Below are 15752 nucleotides of genomic sequence, written 5' to 3'. Positions count from 1 at the left end.
AAAGGTGCGGTCGTTGCAAGGAAGGGAAAGTCGACCACCGGACGAAGGAACTGAAGAAACTGAACAGAAGCTTGCTGCACCCTCCTGATCCATTGGTTTGCCTGGTGATGTCCTGCTGCAGTGCTGAAGCTCCAAATTTTGAATCGACTAGAGAAGCCCAGAAAGGACGGCTTCTTCCCTTGGATTGGTGGGACCAACTGACCCCAAGACGAACTTGACTGGAACCCCTCTCCCTGCTGGCTGTACCTTCGCTGCTGCTGCTGCTGGAACTGAGTGCCAGGAACACCAGATTCGAGTGTCGTTTTTAAGCCGTGCACGAGCTCCACAAAGATACCAGAGTGCTGGACCCCAGAATTAAGGGGAGACCACAAGGTGTCCAAGAACCACGTGGTGCTATTTGAGAGTAGCTGAAACCGCGAAGAACCGCTGATCTGGAGTGTGGCCATTGCTGCCGCCGACCTTCGAACCGTAGTGTAAAAGTCGCCAGACATCCTCCCTCTGGTCCCCACGACTGAGACCCAGGAACAACAGGACTACAACAAGAACAGAAGCCAGCTGGATCCCTTTCTTCAGACTCCAGGTACTGTGTTACTAGGGGTACATACCTCTGGTTGTGTGTAGCTTGCTTGCTCTCACTGAAGACTTGCATTTGCTGCCCTTTGCAGAGTCGTTTGCATCTTTGCTTTACACCAACCTCCCAGCTTGTGGCCCAACAGTGATTAATTTTTACTACAAAACTCTTCAACATTGTGCAAAAAAAGTTGCACTTTTTGAAGATGGCACCTCAGCTTCCATAGACTTTGCTCATTTGACATTGGCTGTCCTCCCTGTAGACTCTTCTTACCTTCTGACTGTTTTTATCTGTCCCTCAAAAAGTCATACATAGTGCGTGTGTCCAAATAGTATCTACTTACTTACCTGAAAGAGTATGTTATTGTTGCCAATTATCCTTTCTAAAGAAGGCTTCTTTTAAAACTGTTAAATTAATAAATAATTATTGTAAATAAGAAACCTGGAGTGTGTTATTTGAATGCCTGCCACTGTGAATCTCTATGTTACAACCCTACAGCTCACATTGAACCCCTCTTGAAATAAGCCTGGCTGCTCAGTCACTCTACCAACTTGAGCAGTACAGACATACCAAAGGTTGGGTTACCCATTGCCAAGACAACAAGGCTGGTGCAGTCTCCCTCGGGGTTACTGCATACAATCTTGATTAACACCCAGCTATTACAGCCAGAGAAGTGCAAAAAAGGGAAAGGAAAAGCGACGAAGATTGAGATCAAAAGAGACAGCAATTGGGAGAGAAATTGAAGAGGAAAAAAAAATAATTGGTCCTCACGGGGACACAAGATCCTTAAATGCTCATGGTGTCCATCAATGGCTAGTCTTAGCCACTATTGAAAGTGTACGATTTTGCACTACATCTTCACTCAACAGCAGAATTATCAAACTTACCAATTAATTTTTATCCACCCATTACAACAGCAATTTTCTTTTTCATCCCAACAGCAACACTCGATACAACAGTCACCTTAGATCTAGTCAGCCCAACTACTTCAATCAAGATGTACTGTGGGAGAGCAAAAACAACTCAAATAGTGCTCTTCTCTATCTGGCTTATTAACAAACAAGCCAACACACCTAGTGATAGTCCTAGTTTGTAACAGTACCTAAAACGAATAGGCATGTAAGGTATTTTAAGTACTACACTCTTCCTTCCAAACACCACAAGGGTTGCTATTACGAAGAGCCATGGTCACATGTCAGAAAGCACTAATGAGGAGTACTGAATAACATGGTTGGCATAGTTGGTTTGTTTATTCATTTATATTGTACACCAAACCCAAGGGTATGAGGGCGCAGGAACAGCAAGGTTATTCTCAGCTTGGTTACAATGCTGTACATCAATTTACAGTTTGAACATAGGTTAATACAGTTAAGATGGATACAGTGAAATAACAGTTTACGAGTATACATATTTACAAAGGCGATGTCAGTTATTGGTCATTGTTCTTTAACCACTGAATGTAATTACGTCTGAATTGCGGGTAGGTTTGCGGTGTCCTTAAGGAGGGTGGTAAGGAGTTCCAATGTTGGGCTGCTTTCACCTGGAAGCTGTTGTGGCCCATTTTGGTTAATTTGAACCTGGGAACTGTGAGCAGGTTAGCATTGCTAGTTCTAGTGGGCCTGTTAGGGGTGTGTCTTATTATTCTGTCGGCTAGGTAGCGGAGCGCTGCATTATTGAGGCGTGTGTGTGTTAAGGAGCCTACATTGAGGAGGATTTTATCGGTGGTTGTGAGCCAGTTATGGGTTCTCCTGATGTTAGAGAGGTGTTCTCTTGGAGATGCTAAGCGCTGCTCTAAGAGCATTATTTTGTAAGGTCTGGATTTTATTGGTAACCCGTTTGTTGGCTCCTACATAAAGGGAGTTACAATAATCCAGTTTAGATAGTACAGGGGCTCTGGCTAGGGTAATGCACTTCTGAGTGGATAGGAAGGGTTTGGCTGCTCTTATAAGCTTACATGTGTAGGCTGTGGTGTAGGCCATGGAGCTAACCTATTTATGGAAGGAGAGGGCGGAGTCAAGGTAGATTCCTAGGGTTTTCACTTCCTTGGCTACCTTAATGGGATTGCCGTCTATAGTGAAGCTGGTGTAGTTGTGGTCCAGTTTGTTTAGATTTGGGGTGGATCCGAGGATGAGGAGTTCAGCCTTGTCATCATTCAGGCATAGACTGTGGGAGGCCATCCATGCCTGGATGATGAGGTACATCTTGTTCACCAAGGCCAAATCCTTATTGTAATCTCCTATCAACGGGGTGAGGATCTGGGCATCATCGGCGTAGTTAGTGTAGGTGATACCCAGACTGTCAAGATCATCAAACAGGGGCTTCATGAACACGTTGTACAGTGTGGGGTAGACGCATGAACCCTGAGGGACCCCAAATGGGATGGGGATGGGGTCAGCAGAAGCCGAGGTGGAGAAAACGTGCATAGATCTGTTGCTCAGGAACGACTCAATCCAACAGAAGGCTTCTTGGGAGAAGTGGGCAGCCGAGGCGAGGTGGTTGCAGAGAATTTTGTGGTCAACTAGATCGAATGCTGCAGAGAGGTCTAGGATAAGCAGTAAAGCAGTTTTCCCATTATCTCTCAGAGTGTCGATTTGGACCTTAAGATCGATGAGAGCAGTTTCTGTCCCATGTTGGGGTCTAAAGCCCGATTGGCGGGTTCCTAGGAGATGGTTTTGTTCAAGGTATTTTTGTATTTGTTGATAGGCTGTCTTATGTAATATTTTGAGCAGGAAGGGGACAGTGGTGATGGGTCTGTAGTTAGTGGGTATAGTTGGGTCTAGGGAGGGTTTTCTTAACTAGGAGGATCCAGGATTCTTTGAGGTTGTTGGGGATAGTACCTGATGAGGAGGTGTTAATGAGTTTGGTGATGAATGGTGAGAGGTCTCTTGCCACATCTTTGATGATTTGTGAGGGCCAGGGGTCGCCCTGGCAATTTGACGGTTTAAGGCCGAGGATGATTTTTTTCCACTTCTAAAGTAGAGACTTAGAGAAGCTGAAGCGGGTGAGTTGGTTGGGTATAGGGTTCTGATAAGTGGGGTGTGGGGGGGGGGTGAGTGTTAGTGGAGTTGGTTATTGAATCTTTGTTGATTTTGATTTGAAGGCCTGCGACTTTATTGGACAGGGCATTTTGGACACTGGTGCACCAATGTTTATCTTTCACACATGTGTCTGGGACTAAGACAGGTGTTTCCAGGTGTTTCCAGCTCTTTGATAGTGAACAGTTCTTTAGTGCTGGATTTGGCTTGTAATATTCTCTGGTTATAAGATTCTTGTTTAGCGATAATGATTTCTTTTTTTAGGTAGAAGCTATTTTGTTGAGGATCAATTTGTTGATATCTGTAGGGGATTGTCTCCAGGCTTGTTCCTTTTTGCGTTTCTCTAGTCAGAGTTTAGGTGGGTAGAGAACCAGGTTTTCAAGTGTTTTTTTGGCTTACATTTTCTCGGTTTTAGTGGTGCAATAGCATCTAAGGCTGAGCGCATACTGTTGTTGTAGCTTTCTACAAGGTAGTGGGGGTTGGAGGTAGCTGGGAGTTGTTTCAAGGTTGGGAGAATGAGGGGGATGAGTTTTTCCACTGTGATGTTTTTCTTGCTTCTCGTAGGGATAGCTGTGGCTAATAAGTTATTGGTGATGGGGCTTGAGGCTTCGAGTGTGAAGGTGAGGAGGAGGTGGTGGTGGTCGGACTATGATTGAGGGGTATTAGCGGTGATGGAGGCCACACAATTGTGGTGTGCTATCCAGTCAAGGGTTCTCCCTTTGTTGTGGGTAGGGGTGGACACTCTTTGGGTAAAGCCTAATTCTGACAGGAGATTTTAATCTAGGCCTAAAAGGCCCCCAGGCTGCCCTCATCAACAATACCCTAAGAGTAGGAGATAAGTTGTTGGTGAGGATGGTAGTGAGGTCTTCCTCGAAGGAACCTAAGGGTCCAGGAGGTCTGTAGAATAAGTGGATGGTGATGGTTTGGGAGTTGGCAGTGGGAAGCTTAGCTGTGAGGGATTCACATGATGGGGTGTGGCGTTGTTGAGGTGTGTTTTGGCAATTAAGGCGAGGCCTCCGCCTCTGGATTCTGTTCTATCCGCTCGGAGGATAGTGTAGTCATCAGGGATGGCTAGCGAGAGAGCTGGGCCAGCGGCTGCATGGAGCAAGGACTCGGTGATGGCTAGAAAATCTAGTTCTTCTGTTAGAATGAGATCTGCTAGATCTGTGGCATCGGCTACTACAGATCGTGCATTAAGGTGCCTCTTATGGGCGGGGGAATGGTTTTGGTACCGATAGGTATGGTGGTTAAGTTAAGAACCTGATACTTAATCGTAATATTATTTAGGCTATGCTTGGGAATGTCTGTGGCGCGGTTAGTAGGAATGACCCGTGTGCATAGGTGGAGTCCGGTTGATCAGTTTAGACTGGATGGTGTCCCTGGCTCGAGGCTCGTATAGTTTGGGTAGTCTGGCACGTAATTTGGCATTTCTGGCAGAGAGGCTGCATGGCGTGGAGAGGTGCATAATGAGTGGGGAAGTGGTACCTATGGGGGCAGAGCTGGAGGTAGGGCTAAGATAGCTGGATGAGGTGGAGAATGACTCAGCAGTGGGTGTCCAGTCATTTGGTCGAATTTATTTTTAATTTATATATATATTTTTCAGGTTTTCGTTTAGAAAAAAAAGGGTTAAGCAAAAAATAAAAGTGAAAATACAAAAAAAAAATTCGACCATTTGTCTTTCGACCAAATTGCATCGACCATTTGTCCTGTCGACCATTTATTTTCGACCAAATGACCTGTAACCTCAGCAGTGCTGAGAAGATGACTGGTGGTACATTCTGTAGGGTGTAGGTGAGGTGCAGCAGTCACCAGATGGCAGGGCAGGTAGCTACCAGGTGCATCTTAGGTGACCAGAGTGGTATTCAGAAGCAGGGCATCTAGGTGCAAAATGCAGTAATCAAATGCAGCAGTCAGATAGAAGGGCAAGTGGCTATTAGGCTGGCTATTAGGCTGCTATACAACATTCTATCAGTTGAAGAGAGTGGTATTCAGAGGCAGGGCAACTGTGTGCAAAGTGCAGTAGTCAATTGCAGCAGTGAAATAGAATATCAAAAGATGACAAAATTGGGGCGATTTTAGCAGCAGAATGTTCGCCTAGATTCGAGAATCACAATCAGGGTTAAGAGACAGTGTGCAGGCATGTTTAGGCAGGCATAGGTTTAAAGAATAAAACAAATATGAAAAATCTTACAGGAAGAGGTCAGGGGATTAGAGGGAGATCAAGAAAGGGCGGGGATGGGTGGCAGAATCGTCCAAACTTAGGTGGGGAGTAGAGGGTGTGCGTGGGCCTAGGTGTTGTAGACAAGCCATTTAAGAAGAGGAGGGTTTTGATATAAGACAAAGTTGGCTAGTGATGCACGTTAGCTTTACCATTACAATATGCTTAGCTCCGCACCTTTTTGCAATTTCTTAATTGTTTTAGAGGACGATTGACAGACGTTCTAGTGATGTCAGATACTGCAATAACATGGCCGTTAACAGTGATTTGCTATGCTGGGTCCAGAAAGCTACCGAGTGTTGCCTACTTCACAAAACATTTGGGCAGTATGGAAAGTTGATTCGTAATGATTTTTTTTTTTATTCGGTATTTGTAGAAGCGCACCCAGCCCGCAAGTCATCTGTTACAGAGAGGCAGCGAAAAGGCAGTTGAAAAACAAGGTGAAAGGACGGGGTGAAAGAGCAAAATGGCAGTTCAAGAGGGGAGTTTTGAGTTTTTTCTGAAGATGAAGAACGATGGTTCACTTGCAGGTGAATGGGCAGCTCATTCCAAAGAGTGGAGGCACGCGATGGGAAGCTGGAGCTACCTGCGCTCTTGTGGCATGGAGGGATGAGACAGTGCCTGTAGGCGGATCTTAGAGGCCTCCTTGGTGTAAGTCTTTTGGGCTTGGTTGCGAGATTTTCTGTGGCGTTGTTGGAGGACTTTGAAATTGATACGGTCCTTTACAAGTAGCCAATTGACAGATTTTCTCGCTTCAGTGATGTGGTCATGCTTCCCAATGTCAAGTGTTGCACGCATTGCATTGTTTTGGATTGTCTGAAGCTTTCTCAGGTTTTTTTGGGTTGTGCAACAGGTGAGTTACAAGTCACGTTTAGAGCACACAAGAGCGTGCGCGTGCTACTACATGCTGAAGTGGAGGCAATGTGGTTGATGGGACAGGTCATGTTTAGTGAGGCACCCAGGTAGACTCAGGGGTTTATTGAGGTGGCAACTAGAATAATGTGGCAGTCGATGGTGAATGTTTCATACTCCTTGGGGAGTTTTGCTAGGCTTAGAAACCACAGTCGTATTGCTGCTTCTAGACCCCTCCACAGTGCATGTTTCTATGTAAAATGTTCATGGTCAGAAAATCCCCAATGATGCAGGACTGCCGATTCTAAGTACTTTCAATTAAGTACTTTTCAGGGGTATGGAAGTGAAAAGTAGCCCAATAAGGAGAATCCAGTTCAAAGCATGCCTGTACCATCCCAGACGATCCATCCCAATCACTAAAATATCGCTTTTGATGCCCTTACTGAACCACTAATCACCCGATTCTCAAGCTCATCATTGTATGCATACGAAAGCCCAGTGGTAAACCAAATCTCCAACCACTGAAACAATATTTCTGAGCTTTAGTACTACCAACTACGCCCCTCAAACACCAGTAGACATCCAGTCATTAATAAACAATCTACCACCAATTAGATGCGCCCCACCACCCATTTTTCCTAAACCATCCATGGCGCAGCCCTTCATCACCAGAAAGTCATTCTGATTAGAAACTGAAACAGCGAACAATATATTTAACATCCTCCACACACCAAAACATTTCATCTTTAACCAGCTTGTATATTCAAGTGCAGATTACTCACCGGCACTCCCAGAATCTGAGACAGCTGATCCGCTTTTGACTGGCGAAGACAGTTCCCGGCATTGGTTACAAATATTACAGGCACCAGGAAATGGCCCTGTGGGTTAACCAGCTTCTGGAAGGCTTTCCTGGCTGCTGGTATAGGAGTTTTCCCACGAACCAAAACACCATCAATATCAAACAAGAGGCCGAAGGAGGGCTCAGCGCTTGGCTATATAGTGGAAATACAAAAGTAGTTACTTTTAGACCAATCACCACAAAAAAAAAAAACCTGAGATAGCATTAAGGATTTATAGGCACCACATTATTTTGCATTTGTAATCCACGCAACTGAACCCTGAGGCATCCAGGCACTAGTTACATTGGAGCAACATACATGAAACGTCATACTAAAATTATACGTTACTGTGACCATTCATGTATGTTGCTGCAAGTTACAGCAGCATATATAAACGGTCACAGTAAAGTCAAACACTGGTGCGGTTCGAACGCACATGGTGTGAAGCAATCAGGGGATGTGCAGAGACAGGTAATAACCAGGTTCAGTGTTTTCTGAAAGGCCAGTAGGACTGTTCCGCGCAAATGGTAAAGGGGGAGGGAGCTCCAGAGCTTGGTTGTAATTACTGGGAAACTGGAGCCCCCTTCCCCCCCCCCTCTAGCGTGTTTGAACTTGGGGACCCTCAGGCAATTGGAGTTGGCTGAGCGTGTGCGTCTTGTTGGGTTGGTTTTCTGTCTTTGGTAGAGGCAGCTAGCGCGGCCGTATTGGTGAGACAACGGTGGGCGATAGACAACGTTTTGAACTTAATGCGCTCACGTATCGCTAGCCACTGTACTTTCCTTCTAGTCCCTCAGATGCAGCTGTGTAAAGCAGTCCGATTGTTTGCTTCTCAGGGACCATCAAAGATCTGTAGCAAAACATTAAGACACCTATTCACAAAGCAAGGATGCCTGGGCCACGTATAAGGTAGAGACACACATACCCATCTGCACATTAATTTGGAATACTCGACTCCCACCATTCTCTCCCCCCTCCCCCGAAAATGATGTACTGCAGGTAAGTCTAATACGGGCAGTGAAAGCCATGACGGCACAGTACCCAAAGCCATTCGCTTAGCGATGCCTCTTCCATGCAGCAGCAATTACAAAGTATGTGGCCGCAGGTCTTCTCATACATATTTGAGTTATACAGTGTCACCCAAAGGCTATGGTAATTCAACCTTCTTCTGGGGTACACGATTGCAAGTCCTTTGTACTAGCCATGCAGCTGTTCTCCACAGACAACAGGGTATTAGTGCTCTTTTCTCAGATCAAATTACGAGGAAATAGATAATCCCTGGAGCAGAGGTGCTGCTTGCTTAACGGTGGCCGGTAATTACGCGGGGAAAAGAAATGTAACCATAAAAGTAAACAAGCTACCTAATTAACTGGCAAAAATATAGATCCCCAAAAAAGTGGATCCATTTCACAGCTCACGAAAATCTTCCAAATTAAAAATGGTTTCATCGTCACTGCCACGAAACTTCTGTATTATGAGAAGTACCTGTCCATTGCAGAGAACAAGTTGCATGTACCAACACAGCACAATGCTGGACCATGTACAAAACATGATGCCTTTAATGCGAAGCTAGAGAAAATTAATGATATGATTGGGTATTGAACAGGTTATTTATAAATAACCTGTTCAATACCCAGAGGTTTCAAAGCGCCCTTGGGGGGGGGGGGTCGAACCTCTGGGGCTCTGTGTCGTCTTGCTTCCAAGGCGAGCACATTGCCCCTGAGCTATCCTCCCGAGACAAATGAATGACACCAACTGCAAGCAATGAGCAAACACAGCACTACCAAGCAGCCACTTGGCAGCAAGAACGGAAATCTAAAGTGCTCCAAATTGATCACAATATTGCTGGATACAAATATGGTACCATCAGCCATGCAGAAGTGACGGTAGAAACCTCCCATCGCCCACATTTCACAGGGGAATTTCTAACCTAATGGCAAGGCAGGATTTCCAACCGAAATACCCTAAAGAGTAGCTACTGCAGAACAAAAGCTTCACTCAAGGGAGCAGTTTTTTTGTATCTGGCAGTAAGGTACAATTAGTCCCAATAGTTATTACCCCCGAGAGAAAAGACCACACCGGCATACTGAAAAACACACACTTATGACAAAGTAACTGCAACCAAGTACTTAAAGTTTTAACACAAAGCATTTAAAAAAAATAAAAAATAAATAAAGTCAATAAATGGCCCCAGGCATGCCCATTTCCACTTCTAAACTAAATGTATGCCCAGTACCTAGTGGTAAGCACAGTGTATATATATATATGGCGGGAGATTGGTTGGGGGGGGGGGGGTTAAAGGGGACCTTATACAGTGACAAAAGCATTAATTCCATCATGATCAGGGCCCACAAATGCTCCAAAATAGATAACCGTTCTTGATGTATGCTACAGATTGTGCTGTCTATATACAGCACGAAGTGGAAGACGACAGGTTCATAATTCACAAGTAGAGTGTGGGTGTAGAAGAAGCAAACTGACCAGAGGGGTCATGTGTGGGATATAGATTTTTCTTTTTTTTTTTTAAACACGCATCCCTATTTTTGCCCTGCCTCAATTTAGGAAAACTTGAGCGAGTTGTCCGAATGTTCGTCAAAAGTAAACATTCTCCATCCTGTGTCAGAAAACTATTAATCCAATTATCACTTAACTCTTTAAACACAAGTTTTTAACTAAGTTTGTGTGCAGAAAAATTGGATCAGTCCCTCTCCCTTTTTCTCAGCCTCGAAAAAGGGCAAACAGCTCTGGTTAGAAGTTACTTGATCCCTCAGTCCAGGACTAAGATTTCCTGCTTCTGTAGGGTCCTCTGGCTGCCCACAAAGTTTTAGCCGGATTGGCACTTCCGAAGGCAATGCAGGTCAGTGGTTCCCAGGCATTGGGATTCTGCAGCCTTGGAAAGTAACAGCAAGGCAGGGGGTTGCGCCAAAATGAAGTTTGTCTCAAGGCTAGTTGGTCCCACCAGCCCAATAGAGGAAGTTGTCCCGTAAGGATCTTCCCAGTTGAAACGAAAACGCGGTCAGCACAGCTGCAGGGCTTCACCGGGCACTTTGCAGTCCATGAGGGTGCTGCTGGCGTCTTTATCGGATGTCCTCCAGTGGTCGACTGTCTCTAGCCCCAAAAGCTGCACCTTTCAAGCAAGTTCCCATTCATTCACAGCCCTAGGGTGTCAAACACCCAGCAGGGTGGCTGTCCTGATGGACAGCCAGCCAATCAGAACTGGTTTCACTCAGGCACACCTAGAGACAAAGGTCAGGCATATTTCGGGACCCTCCCTCACTTCCTGCCTTTCCAGACACACTGGAGCCTGGGCGGGCTGGCTGGAGTGTGAAGGTCACATCACCTCCCTGACCGACTCAGGGCTTTTTTTGGCCCCTCCATACTGCAGCTGGCCTGCGTTGTGGCTGCCGCCCCTTTGGCGCGACGGCTGCTGCGCCCTGCCGACCTACATTGCGGCACCCTGCTGACAGAGGTGCCTTCAGAGGCCGGCGTTTACTCGTGAGGCGAGCGCATGGGCTACTATCATCTATTGGTGCTTATGTGCCATCAACTCTGTGGCTGCCGCTACGTCTGGAGATCCAGAGCTGTCCCAGTGGGTCTTCGCACTGGGCGAGTGCCAGTGCAGTGAGTTGCTACATGCTAGTGGCACCCTGATCCCTGGCAGCCTGGGATACTGCTTTGGAGTCCCTTCCGGCTCCTCCTCCGCATTGGGCGGCTCGCTTGCTCCTGGCATTCCTGGCCCAGCACCCATCACACCAGCTGCTTTCCCCGGCAACTACTGTATTACATTGTCCGTCTACCGACCATCTCAGCATGCGGTGCAGCCATGACCAAGGGGGGTGGGGGGGCCGTTGAGCAAAGTGCTATAACATGTTTTCCAAAACTGCCTCCAAGGAACTTTGGGAAGCAGAGGAGGCTGGGGCGGGCCCTTCCACGCCCGTAGCTAGGCAGCCCACAGAGTTGCAACAAATGATGTATTACATGTTGGAGGGGTTCACTACCCTGAATATTAAGACATAAGTGGTGCAATTAGCGTCACAAAGGGCCGCATGGAAAAAACGACACCCAGGTCACTGAGGCCGAGAGCAGAATTGGGCTGGCAGAGGACATCACCACCCTCAGTGCTGACGTAACTTCACTCACCAAGCAGGTGCAAGCTGTCAGCAAGGAAAATGAGGGTTTGTCGTCCCGGCGCAATAACCTGTCCATAATCGGTGTGCCCGAGAACAACATTGTGGGCCCCATGGAAGACTTTGTAGAACGCACCCTCCTCTCCCTCCTGGATGGTGCCAAGCTGTTGCCAATGTGCTCACCGACCATGTAGCCTAAACCAGGAAGTCCTCCTCGCCAAATAATTGCCCGGGACCTGAATTACTGTGACAGAGATGCACTGTTGCGTGCGCCAGGGCTAAAGGGGAACTGCTGCTGGGTTTTAACAGAATTCATCTTTATCCTGATGTCTCCATCACTGTGCAGCAGGTATGAAGTCCTTCTTGGCAGTGAAGACGAGAATGTGACATTGGGGTTAAGTACACAATGCTGTTCCCAACCAAGCTCAGGGTTGAACATTCTGAAAAAATGTAAAAACTTTTTTACAATCCCAGAGGAAGCAATGAAATTCTTGGAACAGCACTTCCCAGGGTGAACTGGCCTATCCTTCGTTTGCCGTTGATTGTTAAATGCTGTGGTTAGGACACTGACACAAGAAATATATATTACTCACTGTGATCGCATTTCTGATGATTTTATCCGCTTAGATTCACATGCGACCCACCCCTTCCCCCCTCGGAGAGAAGGCGCATGGATGCTTAAGAGCTTGCCTGATACGTATCTGCTTGGCTACAACTGTATTCACGCTACACCTCATGTCAGAAAAATAACAATTTGAGGGACCTCGACGTGCGAGGGATCATGGTACAGTGGACGTCACACTAAGGATAGTATTACTGGCATGCCCAAAAACCTGCTGGAAAATATGTAAAAGAACCCAAGCACTGAAGACCACGCTACCTTTTATAAAACAAATAGATTTTATTTAATAATATTCATACAACACAAGGAAAAGGGTAGGTATCATAGGTAAACCTACCACATGACAGTCAAGTCCATAAAAACACTCACCCTCCCGGGTGGAAAACGCCACACGATCCAACGAGCTTCCTCAGGCTTATATTATCCATTTGTGGGAAAACACCAACAAGTTTAAAAAGGCGCTGGCATGAGCGGAATGCTCCTCCCACAGATCACATGTATCGCGATCAGGTGATCACTAACTCTACGCTGAGTAGTTGCTACAAAAAAGTGGCCACCACATTGGAATGACCACATTAACATGAATCCCAGGGTAAAATACACTATATTTTCGATATTGTGCATTTATTACTGATATCGCAAGCTATCTGGGGGTGGGCATCCAGCTCCTTACCTCTGCCCTTCAGCTGGTTTTGAATTACAGCAAAATAGGTGTTTAGTACGCTAGTGCGCTTATTGTAATAAAACTGATCCTACCCTGTTAAAAATAGTGCAGGATCACATGCCCCGAAAGGGAGTGTTAAGAAGCGGATGACGGACAGCAGCAGCATCTCCACTTGATTATATCCTCTCACTTTTAAACTGCGAGACCTGGTCACAGTGTGCCATACCAAACCTCTCTTCAATGAAGACATTCAGTAATGCTCCTATCGCATATAATCATCAGGGTATGTAAAAAATAAATATCCACATTGAAAGTGCATTTCCATTAATCAGCAATTAGTTGCAACAAAACAGTATGCCAAAATGCCCGTTTCCTAAAACCAAAGGAACTATACAGCAACTATATCAAGTAGCTATAGGGTGTGGTTTCCCATAGTGCATCACAAATATAGATTAGGACAATTGATATCCACATGAAAGGTTCACATGCCATATCTTAAAACAAGTGATATCAGCATCATGATCTAAAACAAGAACACCGATGAACTTTAAGGCTCGTATAATTCAATGTCAGAAATACACTTTGACTCAATATTCTGTTTTCCCCCTCTAGATAATTAATTATCAAAAGTGCTAGTGAAGCAACCATATATATTAAAAAGCTGATGTAGTGCTAGGTCATATCCTATGAATTATAGGGGGAAACTCTAAAGTGCATCTCCTAGATCAATATGGAAGCATAATCTCATTATTTCACTCTAATAGTTATCATGCTTCCCATGCTTTCTCATTGCAGGAACACATAGATCTCAGAATCAATGTTTAGACCCAAATGTGTTAAAGTGTCAAATTTGCAGATTAGAGAAACATCCAACTGTCTTAATTTGAGTTCTCGGGTACCCAGTCTTGTGTTGAGGTACATGTGCTAGGCCTAGAAATGACATCGCTTTGATGTTACAACTGTGTTTTTGAAGAAAATGCCCCGTAAGAGGGTATGTTAAATCACCATTTTTGATAGATCTGTAATGCTATGGTATACGCAGCTTTAGTGGCCCTATAGTCGGACCAATATAGTGTAGGCCACATGTGCAAGTGATCACATAGCACATATTTAGTTAGACAAGTAATCTTGTCTTTGTACTTCCACCTAAAAACATTGGAACTGATAAAAGGCTCCTTAGATACATACTCCCACATTTTAGATACATACTCCCAGATTTTACAATCAGCCCACTTTCGGAAACCAACTTGTTCTCTAGTGAGTCAGTGTTTGTAATCAACAAACTTGGAAATAAAATAGTTTTTAAAGTCAGAGCTTTCTGATAAGTTACACTAGGTGCGTCAAGTACTTTAAGGTCAGTGTCTGTGAGAAGCACTTTACAGCGTTTGTTCATTATGCACTTTATCTTTTTGGCTTGAAGATTAAAGCCAGGGATAAATCTGATTTTTATCATTCTTTCTGACACTACTGGTTTTGAACAGATCCTGTCGATTTGTTTTTTCTGCTTTACCAAAACATTCTGCCACAGTGTTCTTGGTATAGCCCCGCCTGATGAACCTTTGACCAATATGTCTCGCTTCAGCATCGTAAATTGTTACTGCAGGCTTGTTTGGCTCTTAAGAATTCTCCATACGGTATGGAGTTCTTTAGGGGTTTGGGATGGTGGCTTCTAGCGTGGAGAGTTGATTTGGAACTGGTCATTTTTCTATATAGTTTAGATGTTAATTGATTGTCTTCCAAGTATAAAGTTCACATCTAGAAATACCAATTCAGATTTGCTATGGATAGATGTTAATTCCAAGTTCAATTCATTTCTATTTAACATTTTTACATAGTTGTTTAATTCCATTTCTGTTCCGTCCCAGATGATAAATAGTCTTATAGTTTCAGTTCATTAATGACCTATGTGTTTTGTCAAATGTTCCATTTCTTCTGTCCATGCTATCTGGGTCTCCCACCATCCCATATGCAAATTGGTATATGTTGGGGCCATACAAGACCCCATAGCCGTGCCCTGGATTTGCCTATAGATTACAGTATCATGAAGGAAATGTGTTCTAGACAGAACTTAAGCATCTCTAGAAGCATTCCATTGTGTTGTCGCAAACTAATGGATCTGCTTTCCAGAAAGAATTTTCATGCTTCAATACCAGCTGTGTGTTTCATAAAGGGACTACATAAGGAGATATGTTGGGTGTCCTGACCCACGTTTGAGCTATCATGCTGCAACATTTGGTGCTGTGGGCTTAGAAAATCCAAGATGGCCAAAAAGCCCACATGTGTGCCAAAATCCAGGAGAACCACGCAGTTTGTGCACACTAAAACCACCGCGAGCAGGATGGGCCGGGGTGCAATGAGTGAAATGTGTGCCAAAGGAAAAACCACACTTTAAAAAAATCACCTTTTGTTTCCCTGAATGCCAGCTCAAAATGCCTATTTCAAACATTGCAACATGTCCAAAAATCTCACTGAACACCAGCAGACATCTGGCAGAATGAAGTATGTGTGCATACAAAATCTGGGAAGTTGAAGAGCCTCAAAACAATGTTCATAACAAGACTGGCTGAGCTCTGCAGGTCTGCAGCAGCTTAACTGAAACTGGATTTAAAACTACCAAAAATCGAAAATGTTTAAATTAACTGAGTGACCTACTTTTGAGTGTCACAAAGTTTGACACTGTTGAAATGTCATAGTTTAGAACTGAGACTCGGTGTTTTAGCTGCATGTGTAAAAATGGTATGTTGGATTTAAACTGGGAACAAAAAGTGACATGTTAGCTAAATTCTGGCTTAAAGGAACTGAATTCTGCTTGACAACTTCCCCCAAC

The 15752-nt window shown here is 44.8% G+C and overlaps 1 protein-coding gene across 1 annotated transcript in view; it reads right to left on the bottom strand.

The window, feature by feature from the left end:
* Positions 1-15752, bottom strand: part of LOC138566526 (haloacid dehalogenase-like hydrolase domain-containing 5) — a 160965-nt gene that overhangs the window by 128694 nt on the left and 16519 nt on the right. The window contains exon 2 of the mRNA XM_069643954.1: positions 7459-7668. Coding sequence (XP_069500055.1) covers positions 7459-7668 — 210 coding nt within the window. The remainder of the gene's footprint in view (positions 1-7458; positions 7669-15752) is intronic.

The sequence above is a fragment of the Ambystoma mexicanum genome, chromosome 2p (assembly GCF_040938575.1).
Source record: "Ambystoma mexicanum isolate Mex_15411 chromosome 2p, UKY_AmexF1_1, whole genome shotgun sequence".
In the NCBI taxonomy this organism is placed as follows: domain Eukaryota; kingdom Metazoa; phylum Chordata; class Amphibia; order Caudata; family Ambystomatidae; genus Ambystoma; species Ambystoma mexicanum.
The sequence above is the reverse complement of the archived record's forward strand: the minus strand, read 5'-3'. Positions and strand labels throughout refer to the sequence as shown.